Raw genomic sequence first — 19345 nt, 5'->3', positions numbered from 1 at the left:
ACCGGCTATGTGCCATAAACATCAGATTACTTTTGGCATCATGGAGCAGCTGCACACAGTGGACTGTCACTTTTGGGTTCAGGAAACAAGCACTGATTGGTGGGACCACATCGTTATGCAGGTCTGGGATGATAAGCAACGGCTCCAGAATTTTCAGATGTGGACCCTGGAACTGTGTGCAGCATTTGCCCCAGCAGTGTGGCGCAACAACACCAAAATGAGAGCTGCCCTCGCTGTAGAGAAGCACATGACCATCGCCATGTGGAAACTGGCAACTCGAGACTGTTACTGGTCGGTTGCAAATCAGTTTGGAGACAGGACGTCCACCATCAGGGTTGTGTTAATGCAAGTGTGCAGGGCCATTAATCATATTCTGCTATGAAGAACTGTGACTCTGGGCAATGTGCATGAAAGAGCGGATGGCTTTACGGCAATTGGATTCCCTAACTGTGCCAGGGTGACAGATGGCACACATCTCCCAATTTTGGCCCCGGACCATCTTGCAACAGAGTACATCAATAGAAAGGGGTACTTCTCTATGGTATTGCAGGCGCTTGTGGATCACCGTGGGCGTTTCACTGACATCAACTTGGGGGGGTCAGGGAAGGTGCATGACGCACACAACTTCAGGAACACTGGCCTGTACAGAAAGCTGCAAGCAGGGACTCTTTCCAGACCAGAAGATTCCAATGGGGGATGTGGAAATGCCCATTGCGATCCTTGAAGACCCAGCATACCTCTTACTCCCATGGCTCATGAAGCCTTATACGGAAAACCTGGAATGCAAGGAGCGCTTCAACAATAGGCTGAGCAGGTGCAGGATGACAATAGAATGTGCATTTGGCAGATTAAAAGCTCACTGCACTGCCTTTATGGCAGGTTAGACCTAAATGAGGAAAATATTCCTATGGTCACAGAATCATAAAAGATTAGGGTTGGAAGGGACCTCAGGAGGTCTAGTCCAACCCCCTGCTCAAAGCAAGACCAACCCCAAATAAATCATCCGAGCCAGGGCTTTGTCAAGCCAGGCTTTAAAAACCTCTAAAGATGGAGATTCCACCATCTCCCCAGGTAACCCATTCCAGTGCTTCACCACCCTCCCAGTGAATTTTTTTTCCTAATATCCAACCTAGACCTCCCCCATTCCAACTTGATACCATTGCTCCTTATTCTGTCATCTGCCATCACTGAGAACTCCATCCTCTTTGGAACCCCCCCCCTTCAGGTAGTTGAAGGCTGCTATCAAATCCCCCCTCACTCATCTCTTATGCAGACTAAATAAGCAGAGTTCCCTCAGCTTCCCTCTCCTCATAATTAATGTGCCCAAGCCCCCTAATAATTTTCATTAGCTTCCGCTGGACTCTCTCCAATTTGTCCACAACTTTTCTGTAGTGGGGGGCCCAAATCTGGACACAGTACTCCACACGTGGCCTTACTAATGCCAAATAGAGGGGAATAATCACTTCCCTCGATCTGCTGGCAATGCTCCTACTAATGCAGCCCAATGTGCCATTAGCGTTCTTAGCAACAAGGGCACACTATTGACTCATATTGTAAGCTGATTTTTAGTTGCTTGACCACAGTTACTCCATTTTAGCTAGCCCCTTTGTTTTTAGAGACAGGCCAGGCCGTTCCACTCTGTACAAGGATCATGGAAAGTTTGCTGGAATACAGAAGGAGAGGAATGCAGAAGGAGATAACCCTCAACCGGATTAAGCAAGCTATGTAGCCTTGATAGATAAGATGTAGCTAACTGTAAAGTAGCAATAAAGTATAAAACTGTCTGTAACCCTTTATGCGGGGTCTTTTTCCACTGTCCACTTGTGGGCTTGGGAACTGACCTTCTGCAGAATAAACGCTGTTGGAGACTGTCCTTACTGAAATCCTGTGTGGGTCTCTTATCGGTGCAGGGTAACGATCCTCACTTGGAATCTTTTTCCAACAATTTGGCGACTGCAGCAGGACTTGCTCTGCATGCCAACCACGAGTTCCTGCTCCGGACAACACCTCAGCAGGCACTGGGTGAGTTCACCCTGAAAGTTTTGAAAGGGGAGTGGAACTCGGTGGAAGGCTGTAAAGCGTCGAGACCCTCTGAGTCTCACAGTCTCCAGGGATTTCAAGTACCTCTATGTTTTGTGCTTGTTGTCTGTTTCTTTGTACTTGACAGGCTTTTCTCTTGAGAGATTCCAAAAAGGGCACCCTAGCATCGTCCTTGACAATGGCCATGCGTTGAGTTTAAAGGCTCATTAACGCAAAAGTCCAGGGTGGCACAAGTTTTTTTTCGTGCATGAAATCTCCCTACCCTTTCTTTGGTCTGTACCTTTAATTTTGCTTGTAGTAAAATTCCTCTAGAGATGAGTTGAAGAGATATATGCATATCCCTAATTGTTCTGTGTACAGGGTGTCCACAAAGTGTGCTTAAGAGAAATACGTGCTGGTTTAAGTACTAAGATAAGGATGCAGATCAGATTCTCTGACCTGTTCTTTAAAGAACAAAACCGAGTGCTGTGTTAACACAGAACGCGTGCGAGTGTGTGTAAAGAGTGATAGTGCAGTAGACAAAAAATGGGGCTCAGTAGCAGTAAAATCCCCGAGGGCAGCCCCTTAGGGGCGGTGTTAGCAGCACAGTCTGCAAGAAAGTTACCAGTACAAAAAAGAATAAAAAAAAATCAAGCTAAAGAACTTAGCACGGAATAGTAGAAACATTATAGCAACGATACCCAAATTTGGCCCTCACAAGGTACTTGTATTTGAAAGTATTAGTAGTATTTTTGTGTGTATACAAGTAGTTATAATGCTTTAAATGTTGCTTTAAATGTACTGCAAAAAAAATGCAAATAAGTACGCTAAACCCAGAACAAAAACAGCAATATATAATATGTATGCTAAAATAAAACAAAGTTTAATACAGTGTGGTGCTTTGCAGCACCAAAGGAAAAAAAAATTGTAAAAGTAAAAATTAGGCCCTTAAGAATCGTAGTTCGAACAACGTGGCTTATAAATAAAAAGAGAGGGGGGGCTGAAAATAAAATACAGACGAAGTGAAAACTCTAAAAAAAGACTGCATGAATCCCAAGTAAAGAGTCTAAAGAACTCCAAAAACAAAAAAAATTAAAAATTCAGATAAAAAAGTATATAAAAAAGTCGAAGCCAGAGTCGGAGAGTGAGACGTAGTACCTTTTTGGCCCCAGGAGATTCCTCCTGCCACTATTGTGGACAGTTGGAACACTGGAAAGCAGAATGTCCAAAGCGATCTGGCCAGTTGGAGTGGACATTTGGGCCACCACCACTTCCTCCCCGAGATCAGACTCAACCTTTATATTAGGACAGCCTGGGGAATAGTAACTTCATTAATGTACCCTTTTTGTTAATAGATTAATCAGGTCTTTATATGTCTTGTCTTATTGATGAGAAACCAGTAAAATGTTTTATAGACACTGGAACCAGCAGATCCACCTTAAAAGTTAAGGGAATAGAGAAAACTCCTGATCAACGAAGAATGTAAATGCAGTAGAAATTTTAACCAATTAATGCCACATCTAGTGTCTAAACCACTATCTGTTTCTTTGAGACCTATTTCTAGTCAGCATGCTTTTCTTTTAAGTTCTTATTCTCCAGTTAACCTGGTAGGTAGAGATTTACTTTGTAAAATTTGATTGTACTATTTATTGTTTACCAGATGAGATTTATTTGTTATTTTCCTTGCGAAAATGAACATTTTGTTTTAGCTGTATTTCTTGAACAAAGACAAGATCCTGAAATATCCAGCATACAAAAAGAATACGTCCTGTGATTATATCTCTCCTTAAACAAGGAATTATTGTGCCTACTCGAATCCTCTGTGACACTCCAATTTTCCGTTAAGAAACCTAGAAAAATGTTTATTGCTTTGTGTAAAATTTAAGAGCTGTTAATTCTGTTGTTTTACCTTCCTTTCCCGGTGTGAAAATGTAGATAATACAGTGTTTACAAAAAGTTTTGTTTTGATTCAAATGTAAATAATTTGCTCTTAGCCTTTCCTTCTTTAACAACCTGTAAAAGAAGGATTCTTTAACTCTGCTTTCTGCTCTGGCTAATAAGAGACACAAAGCCTCTAAAAAAAATTGCAACTTTGTCTTGAAAAGTCATAAGCAACGGCAATGTCAAGCTATATAGCGAGAGTATGTGCACGAGTATGCACACTCACATGCTACAAATAAACCATGACGAACAGGCAAAGGAAAGCAATTCACATTGAGACCATTTGTTTGATCTGAGCATAGCACTGAACTTTACAGAAAAGCGTTAGAATTATTGACATGCACCATGACATGCTTCCATATTCTTTTGTGGCCAGCTAGAAGGTTAGCAGGCAGAAAGTGAGATGAGGAAAGTTAAGAAAATAAATGACACATGATATTATAATGAAACTTCATCCAGAATTGCTTCAAAAGCATTGTTTTCTTGCTTAAGGCGTATTTCCAATGCTGTTGGACTCCAGTGGAGCAATTGTGCAAACTGTGTAGAACTCTATGTCCATATAAGTTTGCACTTTTTATTTTACAATATGTATTTACAAAAAAGACCAACAGCAACCTAATCGCTTAAGACAAGTTTATATAGGATAATAATAATCAACTGTGTAAAATTTATCATTACAACTGAAAAAACTCCACATTAGCCATGGCAAATATTTCACAAAATATAGTGGTATATATTGCCACCTTGGCATACTGTACAGTAAACCCAACACAAAATCTATTGCATAATTCAGTATTTAAACAGTATTTAAACATGCACTGGTGGCATGATGAACTGCTCTCGCTTCCATCTGCTGTCAAAATATGAATGATTTTAATTTAGAGATTCAGTATTAAATTACAGTAATCTCAGCACCACTAAATCTGCTATTGTATGAGTATTAATTGCCAGTAAAAAGAAGCCAATAAAATGGCCAGTGAAAGGTTTAGGATTTGCAGGGGACAGAGTGCCAATTCCATTTTAGCGTGATAGTAGTACATTTCTAACCTGTATGAAAATTCCTGTCTTTGTAATGGTATCACAGTTGAAATAAAGGCAAAAATTTAATAAATATCTTCAAGTTATCAGATTATAGAATTAATATTTGTAATTATTAGCCATCCAGTCTGTGGGAAACTAAAACTTTTCAAATAACTTGCTCTTAACACACAGCACAATAGCTACTTATCACTAATAACCCTTGGCAATACCTATTGCACCGTCCCAGAAAACATGGTTACTTACCATGTAACTTACATGGTTACTTACCAGTAACTGTTCTTCGAGATGTGTTGCTCATATCCATTCCAATATAGGTCAGTGCGCACCCCATGCACTGGTTCTCCGAACTTTTTTGCCCTTAGCAAGCCCTGTAGGGCCGGCTCAGGCGCCCCCTAGAGTGCCACGCTCATGCCACGGTATATCAGGCACCACCGGCCCTGAGGACACCCAGTCCCTTCTTTCTGCCGACTCTGACAGTGGGGACGGAGGGTGGGTGTGGAATGGATATGAGCAACACATTTCAAAGAACAACAGTTACTGGTAAGTAACCCTGTTTTCTACTTCAAGTGATTGCTCATATCCATTCCAATATAGGTGATTAAATAGTTATACCTTGGAGGCGGGTAGAAGTCAGCGTCGAGCTACTCTCATCAAGACGGCCCTGCTGACGGCGGCATCCTCTCTCACCTGCTGCACGATGGCGTAGTGGGATGTGAAGTTGTGGACTGACGACCAGTTCACTGCTTTGCAGATGTCCTGCAGGGGCACTCTCTCCAGGAAGGCCGCCGACGAGGCCTGTGCTCTGGTTGAGTGCGCTGACACAGCTCCTGGAAGCGGCACCTTTGCCTACTCGTAGCAGCACCTGATACAGGCGGTGATCCAGGCGGAGATGCGCTGGATGGAGACAGGTGAGCCCTTCATCCAGTCCGCCACGGCCATGAACAGCTGTGTTGACTTCCGGAACGACTTTGTACGCTCAATGTAGTAGGCCAGGGCTCGTCTCACGTCCAGCGAGTGCCATCTCCGTTCGTCCTCCGAGCCATGCGGTTTCGGGAAAAACACGGGGAGGAAGATATCCTGGTTATAATGAAACTGGAACATCATCTTAGGCAGGAAGGCTGGGTGGGGTCGCAGTCACACCTTGTCTTTATAAAAGACGGTGTAGGGGGGCTCTGAGGTCAAAGCTCTCAACTCAGAGACCCTCCTAGCCGATGTAATGGCCACCAGGAAGGTTACCTTCCATGACAGGAGGAGCAGCAGGCATGTAGCCATGGGCTCGAATGGCGGTCCCGTTAATCTGGCAAGGACCAGGTTCAAGTCCCAGGGAGGCACCGGGTCACGGACCTGCGGGTACAGCCTCTCCACCCCATTGAGGAACCCAACTGACATGGGGTGCGAAAACAGAGACCTCCCTTCCATTGGCTGGTGGAAGGCCGAAATGGCCGCTAGGTGCACCTTCAGGGAGGCCAGTGCCAAACCTTGCAGCTTCAGGTGGAGCAAGTACTTCAAAATCGCCTGTATGGGCGAACAGCTCAGTGGGATACCCCGGGACTCCACCCAGTAGGAAAAACGCTTCCACTTGGCCCAGTACACCACCTGAGTGGAAGGTTTTCTGGTACCCAGTAAAACCTGTTGGACCTGCACCGAGCAAGCTCTCTCTCCCCCCGTCAGCCACGGAGTCTCCATGCTGTCAGGTGGAAGAAGTCCAGGTCCGGGTGCAGCAGGCGACTCTGGTCCTGGGAGAGCAGGTCGTAACGCCTTGGGAGCGGTATTGGGGTGGCGACGGACAGGTCCAGCATCATACTGAACCAATGCTGTCTCGGCCAGGCCGGGGCAATCAGTATCACGTCCGCTTTGTCCCTCTTGATTTTCAAGAGGACTTTGGGCAGTAGCGGAATGGGAGGAAACGCGTACATGAAGGTCCCTGTCCAATCTATGAGGAACACGTCGGAAATGGAGCCCAGCTTGCGACCCAGGAGCGAGCAGAACCTCGGGCACTTCCTGTTCCAGGATGACGCAAACAGGTCCAGTTGGGGAACACCCCACTTGCAGAAGAGGAAAGTCACCACCTCTGGGTGCAACAACCATTCGTGGCAGGGTAGAAACAACCTGCTGAGGCAGTCCGCCTCGTCGTTCCTGACCCCCGGGAGGCGAGAGGCAGATATGTGGAAGTCGTGCCTCACCGCAAAGTCCCAAAGTCGAATGGCCTCTTGGCAAAGAGCCGAGGAGTGCACTCCCCGTCTGTTTATATAAAACATGGCCACTGTGTTGTCCGTGAGGACCTGCACCATGAGGCCCTTCAGAAATCTGAGGAACACCTTGCAGGCCAGGCGGACTGCCCTGAGCTCCCAGACGTTGATGTGAAGACCCCTCTCATCAGCCGACCAGAGCCCTGGGTGCTCAAGTCACTGCTGATGTGGGCCCCCCATCCCACACCTGAGGCATCTGTGATAAGGGTGACCGAAGGGGGCAAGTCTCTGAAAGGGACTCCCCTCAATACCTCCCCAGGGGTCCTCCACCAGTTCAGGGAGATCAGGACCTGTGTGGGGACCGTGACCACCCTGTTCAAGGAGTGCCAGGCCGGCGCGTACACCAAGGCTAATCACGCCTGGAGAGGCCTGAGCTTGAGGCGAGCCAGCCTCATCAGGTACATGCAAGCCACCATGTGTCCCAACACCATGTGTGCCTGGCTATTGTCATGGGGGACCTCTGGAGGTCTTTGATCATAGCAGCCATTGCCTCGAAGCGAGGCTGTAGGAGGAAGGCCCTGGCCTGCTTGGCATCCAGGGTAACCCCAATGAAGTCTATGCGCTGCACTGGGGTGAGAGTGGACTTCTGCTCGTTGATGAGCAACCCCAGACTGGTGCATGTCACGCAGGTAAGCTCCAGGCTGTTCCTCAAATGGGCCCCGGATCAGCCAGTCATCCAGGTAGAGGAAGATCTGAACCCCTCTACGGCGCAGGTGAGCTGCCACCACCGCCATACACTTCGTGAATACCCTGGCCGAAGGGGAGGGCCGAGAACTGGTAGTGACAGCCAGCTACCACAAACCGGAGGAACCTTCTGTGACCGCAAAGGATAGTAATATGAAAATAAGCATTCTTCAAGTCGAGGGCAGCAAACCAGTCCCCTGGATCTAGAGCGGGAATAATGGAGGCTAGGGAAACCACACGGAACCTGAGGCATCTGATGAACTTGTTCAGATGGCGGAGGTCTAATATGAGCCTCAGGCCCCCCTTTGCCTTGGGAATGAGGAAATATCTTGAGTAAAACCCCTTTCCCCTTTCCAGTGGAGGAACCTCTTCCACAGCTCTGAGGAGGAGGAGGAGAGTTTACCTCCTGTATGAGGAGGTGCTCGTGAGAGGGGTCCCTGAAGAGGGACGGGGTAGGGGGAGAGTCCTGGGGGAAGGCTGTAAGTTGGAGGGCGTAACCCCTGTGGACTACACTGACGATCCAGCGGTCTGAGGTGATGTTTCGCCACTCGGTGTACGGCCTGAACCTGTGGGCAAACAGTAGGGTCAGATCCATGGGGACGGGGAAAGTGCCACCCTTGGGCGCACCATCAAAATTGCCGCTTGGAATTATTCCCCTTGGCTGGGCCATGCTGGGGACCTGCCGAGGGCCCTCGGCGGTCGCGGCGGTGAGGTGGTCTGTATCTATCCCGATCCCTCCGGGGTGGAGCAGGTCTGGGAGGCGGCTGAGGGGCAGGCTGGGGTTGGCGTTGACCTTGCAGCCGAGACTGACACCTCGAGGCCTGAGGGGTGTATAGCCCTAAGGATCTCAATGTAGACCTGGAGTCCTTCAGGGCGTGCAGTTTGTCATCGGTCCTTTCAGAGAAGAGGCCAGTGCCATCGAAAGGCAGGTCCTGGATGGACTGCTGGACCTCTTGTGAAAGTCCCGATGACTGTAGCCATGCACACCGCCGCATCACAATGCCCGACGCCACGGCTCTGCTAGCGGCGTCTGCTGCGTCGCTAGCTGTTTGTAGGGTCGCCCCCGCCACTGCGGCGCCCTCTTCAATAACTGTATTGAAGTCCGCTGCCTGATCCTGTGGCACGCCCTGTGCGAACCTCTGCAAGGAGGACCAGAGGTTCAGGTTGTAGCGGCCGAGGAGCGCCTGGTGGTTGGCAATCCTCAGCTGCAGGGCCCCCCTGGAGTAGACCTTGCGGCCGAAAAGGTCCAACTTTTTTCCATCCTTATTTTTAGGGGTATTGCCCTGGGCCCCTGCCTGTCTCGCTGGTTGGTGGCATCAACAACGAGAGTCTCAGGAGCAGGGTGGTTGTAGAGGAAATCAAACCCCTCTGCGGGAACATATGTCCTTTCGGCGCCCTTGGACGTAGGGGCCACCGAGTCAGAGGTTTGCCAGAGGGTCTTGGCCAGCTTCAAAACCCTCTCATGCTCCGGCAGGGCGACCCTGGATGACCCCGCTGACCCCGACACACCAAAAAGGGGGTCCTCCTCCTCAGACAGCTCCATGAGCTCCAAGTTCAAGTTGCTAGCCACCCTCTTAAGTAGTTACTGATAAGCCTTAAAGTCAGGAAGGGGTGCTCTACGGTCCCGGGCGACTGCATCGTCAGGAGAAGAGGAGGAGGACTGCAGGAAGAGTACCATGGAGGGGCCCTCCTGAGGGTCCGATTCCTCCTCCAAGGAATGGCCCTTGTCTGGCTGGCTTGGAGGGGGAGGCGCTGGTTGTTCCCCTGAGGACTGGATCGACACCGTACCCTGGCCCATCTGGGCATTCCCAGGCCCCCAATAAGGCCACTGCCATGGACCTTGAGGCCACGCCAGTGCCTGCCATGGTGCCGACTGGGAAGCGTCCTGAGGTTGGCGGAACCCCGAGCCGCTGGAATGGTGCCAACAGTACTTGTGGCCACGGCCAGCCCTTGACGATGACCTGCTCCGAGGAGGAGGAACGTCGGTGCTGACGTCTGCGGTGCCGGTGCGGGGGAGAGCGGCTGGAGGAGCTGGAATGCAATCTCCACCTTGGCGCCGAGGTCTTACGAAGGCGCTTGCCCCAAGGCGATAGGGAGCTGTGTCAGCTGTGACGTCTCCACCCCTGCACCGACTCTGATCGGTGGCATGGTGCCGAGTCCCTCGGTACCGGGATCCTGGCCGGGCTATGGCCTGGGGATTGGGACCAGTGCCGCTGAGTCTCCGCCGGTGCCAATAGTTGTGCTGGGGATCGGGAACGGCGTCACCTGACCGCATCACCCGGCACTGGGATCCGCGCCGGGCTGCAAGCTGGGGATCTGGACCGGTGCCGCGCACCTTTGGTCTCCCTCGGTGACGGGACCTGCACTGGGCTGCGGAACCGGGATCGTGATCGGTGCAGAGTGTCTTCCGGCACCGGGATTCATGCTGGGCTGCATGCCGAGGATCGAGACCGGTGCCGAGCGCGTCGGGTTGGGTCTGGTCAAGCGCGGGGATCCACGCCGGGCTGCACGCCAGGGATCGAGACCGGTGCCAAGCGCGTCGGGTCTGGTCAGGCATCGGGATCCGTGCCGGGGATCTGGACCGGTGACGAGCATGTCGGGTCTCGTCGGGCACCTGGATGCGCGCCGGGCTGCGCGCTGGGGATCAAGACCGGTGCCGCGCTGGGCTCGGTGCCGGGGTGCGAGATCCTGAAGTGCGATCCCCACGGGAGGCATAACTGTAGCGACGTCGCCTCGTGTGTGAGCCTCTAGACCGCCCTCGATGCCACGGTGTCGAAGAACCCGACGACTCAGAGTCGGAGCTGGAAGGGGAGCCCGCACTCTCTACCCTCCGCGACCGTCTGGGGGGGGACCTGGACTCCTGCCTCGACTACCCACCGGGGCAACCCAGCGTGGGTTTACCCCAAGACACTGGTCCCCGCGCCTTTGGCCAAGGGGGGGAAGGAGATATGGGCATGCTCATCAGGGCCCGTGCCGCAGCGAATGCCTCCGGTGTCAACGGCCCTTGCAGGGGCACTCCCCCAACCCCAGGAGTCGGGGAGGCTCCCTGCGAGGAGATGCCGGTGCCAGAGTACTCTCCACGGCACGTGGCTGGGGCATCTCCTGAGTAGTCCCCAGCCCGACCGGCACCGCAGAGGGGTCCTTGTGGGCGGCCTCCTGCCGCTTCTTCTTCCTCGGCACCGAAAGGTTGCTGACCAGATGACTCCAGTGCCAGCAGTGCGCTCTGCACCAAGGAGACACTCGGTGCCGCAGGGGATCGTGTCGGTTTGGAGGCCAGCTGGAGCGTGGACTCCATCAGGATGGCCTTCAAGAGGGTGTCTCTCTCCTTCTAGGTCCGCAGCTTGAAGGCCTTGCAAATTTTACATTTGTCCTTTCTGTGCTGCTCCCCGAGACAACGGAGGCTGCGGTCGTGAGGATCGCTCACAGGGAAGGCCTTGCCGCAAGCGGTGCAGGCCTTAAAACCGGTTGAGCCAGGCATGGCCCAACCTTAGGCCCCTGAGGGCTAACTAGCTATTGTTCTCTAACAGTAATTAACTATTCAACTAAACTACCATACTTAACACTATCTCTAACAACAAACAACGATGAAACAGGGATTACTACTTGCTGTTCAGCAAGGGGCAGACATTCCAGCAACCGTCAATGGGCGAAAAGAAGGAACTGGGGGCCCTCAGGGCCAGCGGCGCCTGATATACCGCGGCATGAGCGCGGCACTCCAGGGGGCGCCTAAGCTAGCCCTACAGGACTTGCTAAGGGCAAAAAAGTTCCAGGAACCAGTGCACAGGGCGCACACTCACCTATATTGGAATGGATATGAGCAATTACTCAAAGTAGAACAGTTGCCAATATTGTTCCCATACATTCCTTCAATCTTTTTTTATTCCTTTACCCTAGTAATTATTTTTGATATTCTATTTCTTTTTTCCTCCCCCATAGCTGGACAGACTTTCTACTCTGCTGCTCAGGCACACTGTAGCTTCAAAGGGCCAAGTAACAAATAGGCTCACACTTAATCCACACACAGTTAGCATAAAGTAATTTCAGGAGTCTACTCCAGTTGAAATTTCAGTTTTATTTGTCTAAGGTATTTTTATACAGTACATATAAATAGATAATTAAATATGAAAAGTCTATACAAACAAAAAGTATATTTAATATCTAAAAAGTACTGATACTGCATTTGATTTGACACTTAGGTTTCAATACTTCTTAAATTAAAGGGACAAAGTCAGGTCAAATTTGACCCCAAGTGAAGTAAAAGCAAGTTCTGCAAAAGATCAATATAATAATAATATAATCATTTAATTCCCATGACAAAAATGTATTAAGTGTTCCCCTATAGTGCTTGCAACCCCATCAGTGCTGCACTGTCCTAGTGCAAGAAATCCTGAAAAGTAAATACAAATTAGCTAGTCTGTTTTCATTGTCCACCTTGAGAAAAATGCAAAAAATAAAATAACTTACACAAAAGTAAGTTTTAGTAAAAATTCTCAATTTTAATGGTCTAATGCGTTAAACAGAAAAATATTTTTAAATTCATTCTTAGATTATGATAGTGTTCCCTTAAGTTTTCAAGCAGCTCACAAATCAACATAAAGGCTTTGGAAAGGGCATTTGTTTTCACATTACATGATTTCCCCTCAAGCTAAAACATTTTAGCTAAATGTTTTAAATCAAGCAGAACACTACATTGTACAGCAAGCTGAATTGTTTCTGCAAATCTTATATTGTACAGAAGTTTTTTCCTCCATACAATGGCTCCACACTGAATATAAATCCATGATCCTGCAAACATATGCACATAAGTGCCATTTAAATCAACATGACTAAGGCTATGTTTACACAGTGAGACCCGCTCAATCGATGAGGGAGTCGACTTAAGTCCACCTCCTCAACTAGCGTAGCGCTGAGCCGACAGGAAAGCTTTTTCCGTCAGCTCAGCGCAATGTGAACAGCACGCAGAAGCAGTCGACGGGAGTTACGCAAACTACTCTGCGTAGTTTGCGTAACTCCCGTCAACTGCCGCCGAATTTTCAGGTAAGTGTGAACCAGCCCTAAGTCATGTGTAAAGTAAGGCATCCACTTATAAGCATTTGCAGCAATGAATCATGCAGCAACAGAATTAAATGAAAACAGAGTTGCTCTTTGTCTTTAAGTGTGTATGTGTTTGCGGGAGGGGGGGAGTGGAGGAGGGGAGTTAGTTTTTTTAAAAGGCCTAGCAGGAGATGCTTGCACAATTAAAACAATCACCATCACCTCCACCATCACCACCTTCCTCCTATCCTCAAGTAATTTATCCCCATCTATAATTAAAGAATACTCCCAGACATTAATTTTACACTGACAGTCTGAGTTCTTATCTACAGAAAATATTTAAGGTATTTGCTATTTGGACAATTCATCATTAGTCAGTGATTCAGTTCAGATAAAAGTTCAGTTTATTGTCAATGAACAAGAATAACCCAATTCTGCACCTCCTTACTCAGGCAACTCCTCCCCCCCTCATTTCAATGAAGGTGTTATTTGAGTGACGATGGCATGATTGCAGCCAAGTCATAATTTAGTAATTATGATGTGTAAAAAATGTATCTAGTTTTCTACAAAAACAGTTTAGTGAAATACAAATTTAAAAACTATAAAGGCTGTTTATACTATTGAATGTGGTGAAACTGTGAAAACAGAGCATTACAAGTTGCATTCTATTTTGTAATACAATTAAGTATTGTGACCCTTGTAGTTTTGAATATTACTTATGCCTTCTTTCTGAAAGGTTAGGCATTCAGTTCACTGTGCTAAAAAAAATCCGGTAGACCATTCACAGATTTATGGGGCTACAGTCTTTTGTCAGGGACAAAAAAAACCATGTGGTTCTACACTGAAAAATGACTTCATAAAAATAGCATGATGGGGTTCCATATTTATAGTGTCCTACTGGTGAAGAAGTGTGCTCAGTTTGTTGTGTTTTTCTTCCCCTGCTCCCTGTCTAATAAAGCTCCAGCTCCGCAACTCTTTCTAGGCTCCAAAAATAAAGCTGGATATCTTCCAGCTGAAGCTTTACCACCACCATTACAGGTTCTGCACATAACGCTAGGTGATTAGTTACACCTGTCCATGCCAACATCTTTGAATGTCATTTAGGTTTTGTACAGGTGTAGCAAAGGTTGTAATCTAAAGAAAATGTATTTTCATAGGTGTAGTTCAAGACTGTATTTGGCTGGCAGAACCTCTATTACTGGTGATGGTACTCAGAATTTGGCATGGCAGTTAGATAAACATTCTTTTTACCTGGAAATGCAAGTAACCGAGAAACCATGAATATGGAAGCCTGCAATGTTATTTTTACAAAGTTATTTTTCAGTATATGACTGCACTTGAAGGCAAATTAGTGAGATTTTTGCCTGAGTAAGATTGCAGGTTTGGGCCCAAGTTTGATAGTGGTCACTAGAAAAAAAAGTCATCGTTCACAACTCTTGTTAAACTATACAGAAAATATCTACATTAAAAAAGAAATATCATTATTACAATGCAGTTAATAACCAATTTTGAGGATCATATTATAAGTTACAAACAGTTTTGAAAATATTACAAGTAAACGTATAGTTTATTACGCAACACATACTAGTCTTCTTTCTGCTGTGTTTCAAATCGTTCCATTAAAGCCCTAAATACATTTCCTGGTATTTTCTGATGTCTGTCTATTAAAGACTGGATTCCAGCCTTTGCCTGCAAAAAGACAAAAAGAAATTGCAAGGAAATTAACTGTTCTTTTTATATTACAGTAGTGGGAATACAGCAATTCATAGAATAGTTTTTAATCCTACTAAAAGAATCCAAAACCCAGGATGCAATACCTACTTTTAAATTAAAACCAAGGGAAGTGTGTGTAAGTTTCCTTTTTCAAGGCAACCACTTGCAATTTATTCCTTTACAGATAGATGCCAATGATCCTTGATCTACCTATCTTTGATAAGCAAATACACTAAGTATAAATGGCAAAGCAATAGTGAAAAATACATGACAGCTCAACTAAGATTAATTGTCTAAGCGTGTAAAGTTTCCATAAAAATACAAAGAAATTGAGCTAATGACGTCTCATTGCTATCATGATAGGAAAATGTACCCTATAACACTGAAAGTCTCAGGGGATACCTGAACCCTTTTGATTAATTGGTCAAGTTATCATGGCAGATTGTCCAACAGGTGTTGAAGTCTGCTTTTAGAATTGGAGGAAATACAGGCAGGCACTAAGCAAAAAGACTTTAAAGCCTGATGTAAAATTCCTTTAAATTATACATAGCAAGCCTCCTTTTCCAAAGCCCACCAGCTCTGCAGCTCTATCAGACTAGTGCTTTAGGCAAACCATGGAGAAATTTCTGAGCTTTAGTTAAATGGAGTTCACATATACAGTCAAACATTTATTAGCTATGTCATCTTTAAATAAATATATTCAAGGAGAGCAAACCAGCTAATGAGACCAACCAATTTGATTCTGATACAGTCAAAACTTTCATGAGATAGTGAAAGCTCTCCTTTCAGAATGCTTATTTTATAAGTACATATTTAAATAACTTCTGATTATTGACCTATAATTGCTGTTGACTGCACCATTCGTACCTGCTAGTCCACCAAAGATTTCTGGGCCTTCTGTACCCTGCACTCGCACAGGCTAGTCATAATTATGTGAACATAAAAGAGTAATAGACTATAAAATAGAAAAAGATGACTGAACTAGTCATCTGTCTATGAACACACTAAATTAGAAGAGCTTGTGCATGTTGTGCAATTGTCAGGGAGACATTTAAAGAGAGCAAGAACTAGAATGTATAGCTGGTATGAGGTGGAAAGATCACTTTGCTTTGTTTTTTCTTGCTGGTAATCTCCATAATTCTTAGTAGCAGATCTAGTGGGTTGAGTTTCTTAGTAGTTCTCTTTAACATAAACCAAGAAATAGGGGAACCTCCTGTGGGACAAATGTCCATGACTTCCATGACAAACAGAACAGATAACTATATTGGGCTAGAATTCACACTGGAACTTATGAAAAGCTGTCATTCTGATCCAAATAAACACCACATCCTATTTCAAAAGGGCCTAGAACCTATTTCTGTGCCAGACTTCCTTACCTCCATTTTGTATATTATAGCTATCAGCATAGGTACAAGAATCAAACAAACAATGTAGAAATCTATCATGAATTCTGACAACATAAAACAAGGATATAACAAGTATAGATGTGTGTTAGTGGGCCTCATTGCGCTATGTAACACTTCACTAGCATACTCCAAGATAAAAATCACTAACTTGAAAACAAATACTTCTAGTGTCTATATAATAAGCTTCCAGGATTGCCACTCCATCTGTATGACACTCAGAAGCCTAGAGTTTCTGCTGAGTGAGTGTGAAGGGATGGAAACAGCTAGAAGCCTGGTGGATAGTGCTTTTCATTTAGAATATCACCAGGTTAAATCATCACTGGGATTTGTGGTCTGTTACTGTCCAGTTTTTAAGTTCTCAGCCATTCTGACTTTACAAATTACACCCATGTGACAGCCAAGAAGCCTAGGCCACTGTGATATCACCACCCTTACTCTACAGCTAATTTGCATACAATAATTTAATAGGCTATCTGAGAGGGACTGCATAGATGGTGGGTCTATTGGCCCAATTACCAGAGTTCACCAGGTTCAATCATCACTGCCATTCACAATCTCTTACCAATACAATTTCGGAGTTCTTATCCTTTTTTTTATTTTCTTAAACACACTCATGACTTTATGACAGCAGGGACATTCAGCTATTAGTATTTTAAATACTGATTGTTTCAATATTGCTAAAAGGAAAAAAAACCCCAAACCTTACCTTTTCAGACAGTTCTGCAGCATTTATATTTGGATCATATGGAATAGGATCTCCAATATAAGTACGAAATTTGACTGGAAAACCTCCATATATAGGAACGAGAGGCAATCGAAGACGTTCATACACCAACCTAAGTACCCCTGTTTTTTAGTTTAAAAAAATTATTTTACATTTTGGGAGACAGTAAATATATTAACTTTTAAAGTAACCCAGGCCCCTGCTCTCAGGTTCTCAAATGAACAAAAGTATCTGAAGTGTATTCTACCCTTGACCTTCACTTTGTAAAAATGGAAGTGTCACTGCCAAAGCAAGAATAACCTTCAACCTCTGCTATTATACCTGGAAGGGACCTTTTTAGGGTTCTCTCCTGACAACACCAGAAGATGTGCAGCAGAAAGTAATCCAATGGGTGCCACTGTAAGGGCAAGGAGAGCTGCTCAAGATAGATGGGAGTTCAGATAAGTAGACAGCCGCCTCAAAATCTTGTGGAAGGTGGATGACTGGAGAGAAGAAAGGGCACAGACAGGACAGCAACCCCTCTCCTGAAATATCTAACAAGAGAAAAGGAAACAGGGACCTCTAGGAAACCCTCCTCAACCCATACTAGTTGGGGGAAGGGGGAAGAGGCACAAATATCTATTTTTAAAATCTCCAAAACAAACCCCTACCAAATTAAAATGCTAAACTAAGCATGTGCGCACATGCGTGCACACTCTTTCCCACCCCCTGGGAAAAATATGAGGAAAGAATGAACCACACATGACAGATGTTAGTCATATTGCTTAACACGTTACTGAAAGATGCTCAGATATTAGGGTAATAAGAACCGATAGAAGAATAGACTAGACTATAGAGTAAAACTAGCTACCTGAATTTCAGGGATTTGGGCTCTGGGGAGAAGAGAAAAGAATCCTTTAGCTTGAAGAGGCCTAGGTGGAGAGGGGAGCTGCACACACAAAAAACTACTACTCTTGTCCCCACCATGTGGAAGATCCAAGAGCCATCCTGCATTAGAGTGTAGATGCCATATTTTATTTTTATTTTTAGGAAGAAAAATCAGAGGTGTCAGTCAGCAGAAAGTGGCCTCCATCATGTGTTTGTTTATTTTTTAAAAAGCACCTATCCCAAGATCACCACAGTGGAATCCTCTCAAAAGCTCTGACAGTACTAGACTTGTGACCTTAGACTAGAACTTGGTCTAACAGAGTGCTAAGGAATAAGAAAATAATCAGTGACTGGGTTATTAAGTTTTGTGTATAGAGCATAAAAACTAAGAAAATCCAAATGTAATAAAATGTAATAAAAAAAACTGACTGGTAGATATAAAAAGAGAAAATACACAAATAAGTTAACTAAATTTCTCTAACATATCTACTAATCCTGCTGCAAATAGCAGGAAAGATATTAGATTAATACGGTTCTATGCTGGGAAGAACTGGGGTTAACTCCCAAGACACTACAGATTGTCGCACTTCCAGGGTTGGAGCTTTTGGCAAAAGTCAGGTTTGATCCTGTACTTTTAGGATTACAAAGGGTAGCACCAGGGCTAAGATAGCACCTTTCTAGTGAAAAGGAGCTCCTAGGTTTCATTCCCAGCAATGCTTTCTAAGCTGATTTCTCTCCTATGCTGGTACCCTGGCTGAGTGGTCTAAGGCACTGGACAGAGGCTCCAGTCTCTTTGGGGGTGTGGCTTTAAATCCCGCCTTTACCATGTGTCCTCTAATTAGACTAGATGATCATAATGGTCCCTTCTGGCCTTGGAATCTATGAATAATGCATCAGTTAATGGTTGTATGTCTATTTTGTAATGCATGGAGAACATATGGCTACCTTGCACTTCTCTATTTGATGCCTGGGCTCTCAGTGCCCGGGATTCTGCTTCCAGTCATGTTCAGGAACGATATCAGAAGGCAAGATTGCTTTTTGCCTATAGTACTGCGAAACAGGAGAAGGAGCTGCTCTGGTTGAGACAGAATGTGCTACACGGACAGATGTAGCTGTTGTAGTAGTCATTTTGCCTCCAGGCAGGTGGGAGGACCTGGAGGAGAGGTGTGTCTAATACAACCCACACTAGTGTCTCAGCAGAGACCTGGTCATCTAGCTGAATGGCTCAACCTTTCCAAACTACTGTACCCCATTCAGGAGTCTGATATATCTTGCATACCCCGAGTTCCACCTCACTTAAAAACTACTTGCTTACAAAATCAGACATAAAAAGTGTCACAGCCCCTTATTACTGAAAAATTGCTTACTGTCTCATTTTTACCATATAATTAAAAAATAAATCAACTGAATATAAATATTGCACTTACGTTTCAGTGTATAGTATATACAGCAGTATAAACAAGTCACTGTCTGCATGAAATTTTAGTTTGTACTGACTTCGCTAGTGCTTTCTATGTAGCCTGTTGTAAAACTAGGCAAATATCTAGATGAGTTGATGTCTGACAGGAAGATCTCTGCATACTCACAGGGGTAATTGTACTTAAAGTAGAGAACCACTGATCTACCTGTCCTAGGTGCAGTCTGTTTAGACTTCTTGTGTCTATTCC

General features: G+C 45.7%; 1 protein-coding gene across 4 annotated transcripts in view; it reads right to left on the bottom strand.

Moving 5' to 3' along the window:
- Positions 1–11986: 11986 nt before the first annotated feature.
- The window catches only part of LOC137156757 (DGAT1/2-independent enzyme synthesizing storage lipids-like), a 29045-nt gene continuing 21686 nt past the window's right edge, over positions 11987–19345 (bottom strand). For all 4 annotated transcript variants that reach the window (XM_067553769.1, XM_067553771.1, XM_067553768.1 and 1 more), the window contains 2 exons: positions 16794–16933; positions 11987–14657 (listed from right to left, as the gene is read on the bottom strand). In XM_067553769.1, coding sequence (XP_067409870.1) covers positions 14553–14657; positions 16794–16933 — 245 coding nt within the window. In that variant the 3' untranslated portion in view covers positions 11987–14552. The remainder of the gene's footprint in view (positions 14658–16793; positions 16934–19345) is intronic.

This window comes from Emydura macquarii, unplaced genomic scaffold, assembly GCF_026122565.2.
Source record: "Emydura macquarii macquarii isolate MOO-44397 ecotype Brisbane River unplaced genomic scaffold, CSIRO-AGI_Emac_v2 contig_1477, whole genome shotgun sequence".
NCBI classification, from domain to species: domain Eukaryota; kingdom Metazoa; phylum Chordata; order Testudines; family Chelidae; genus Emydura; species Emydura macquarii.
This window is presented reverse-complemented; position numbering and strand designations above follow the sequence as displayed.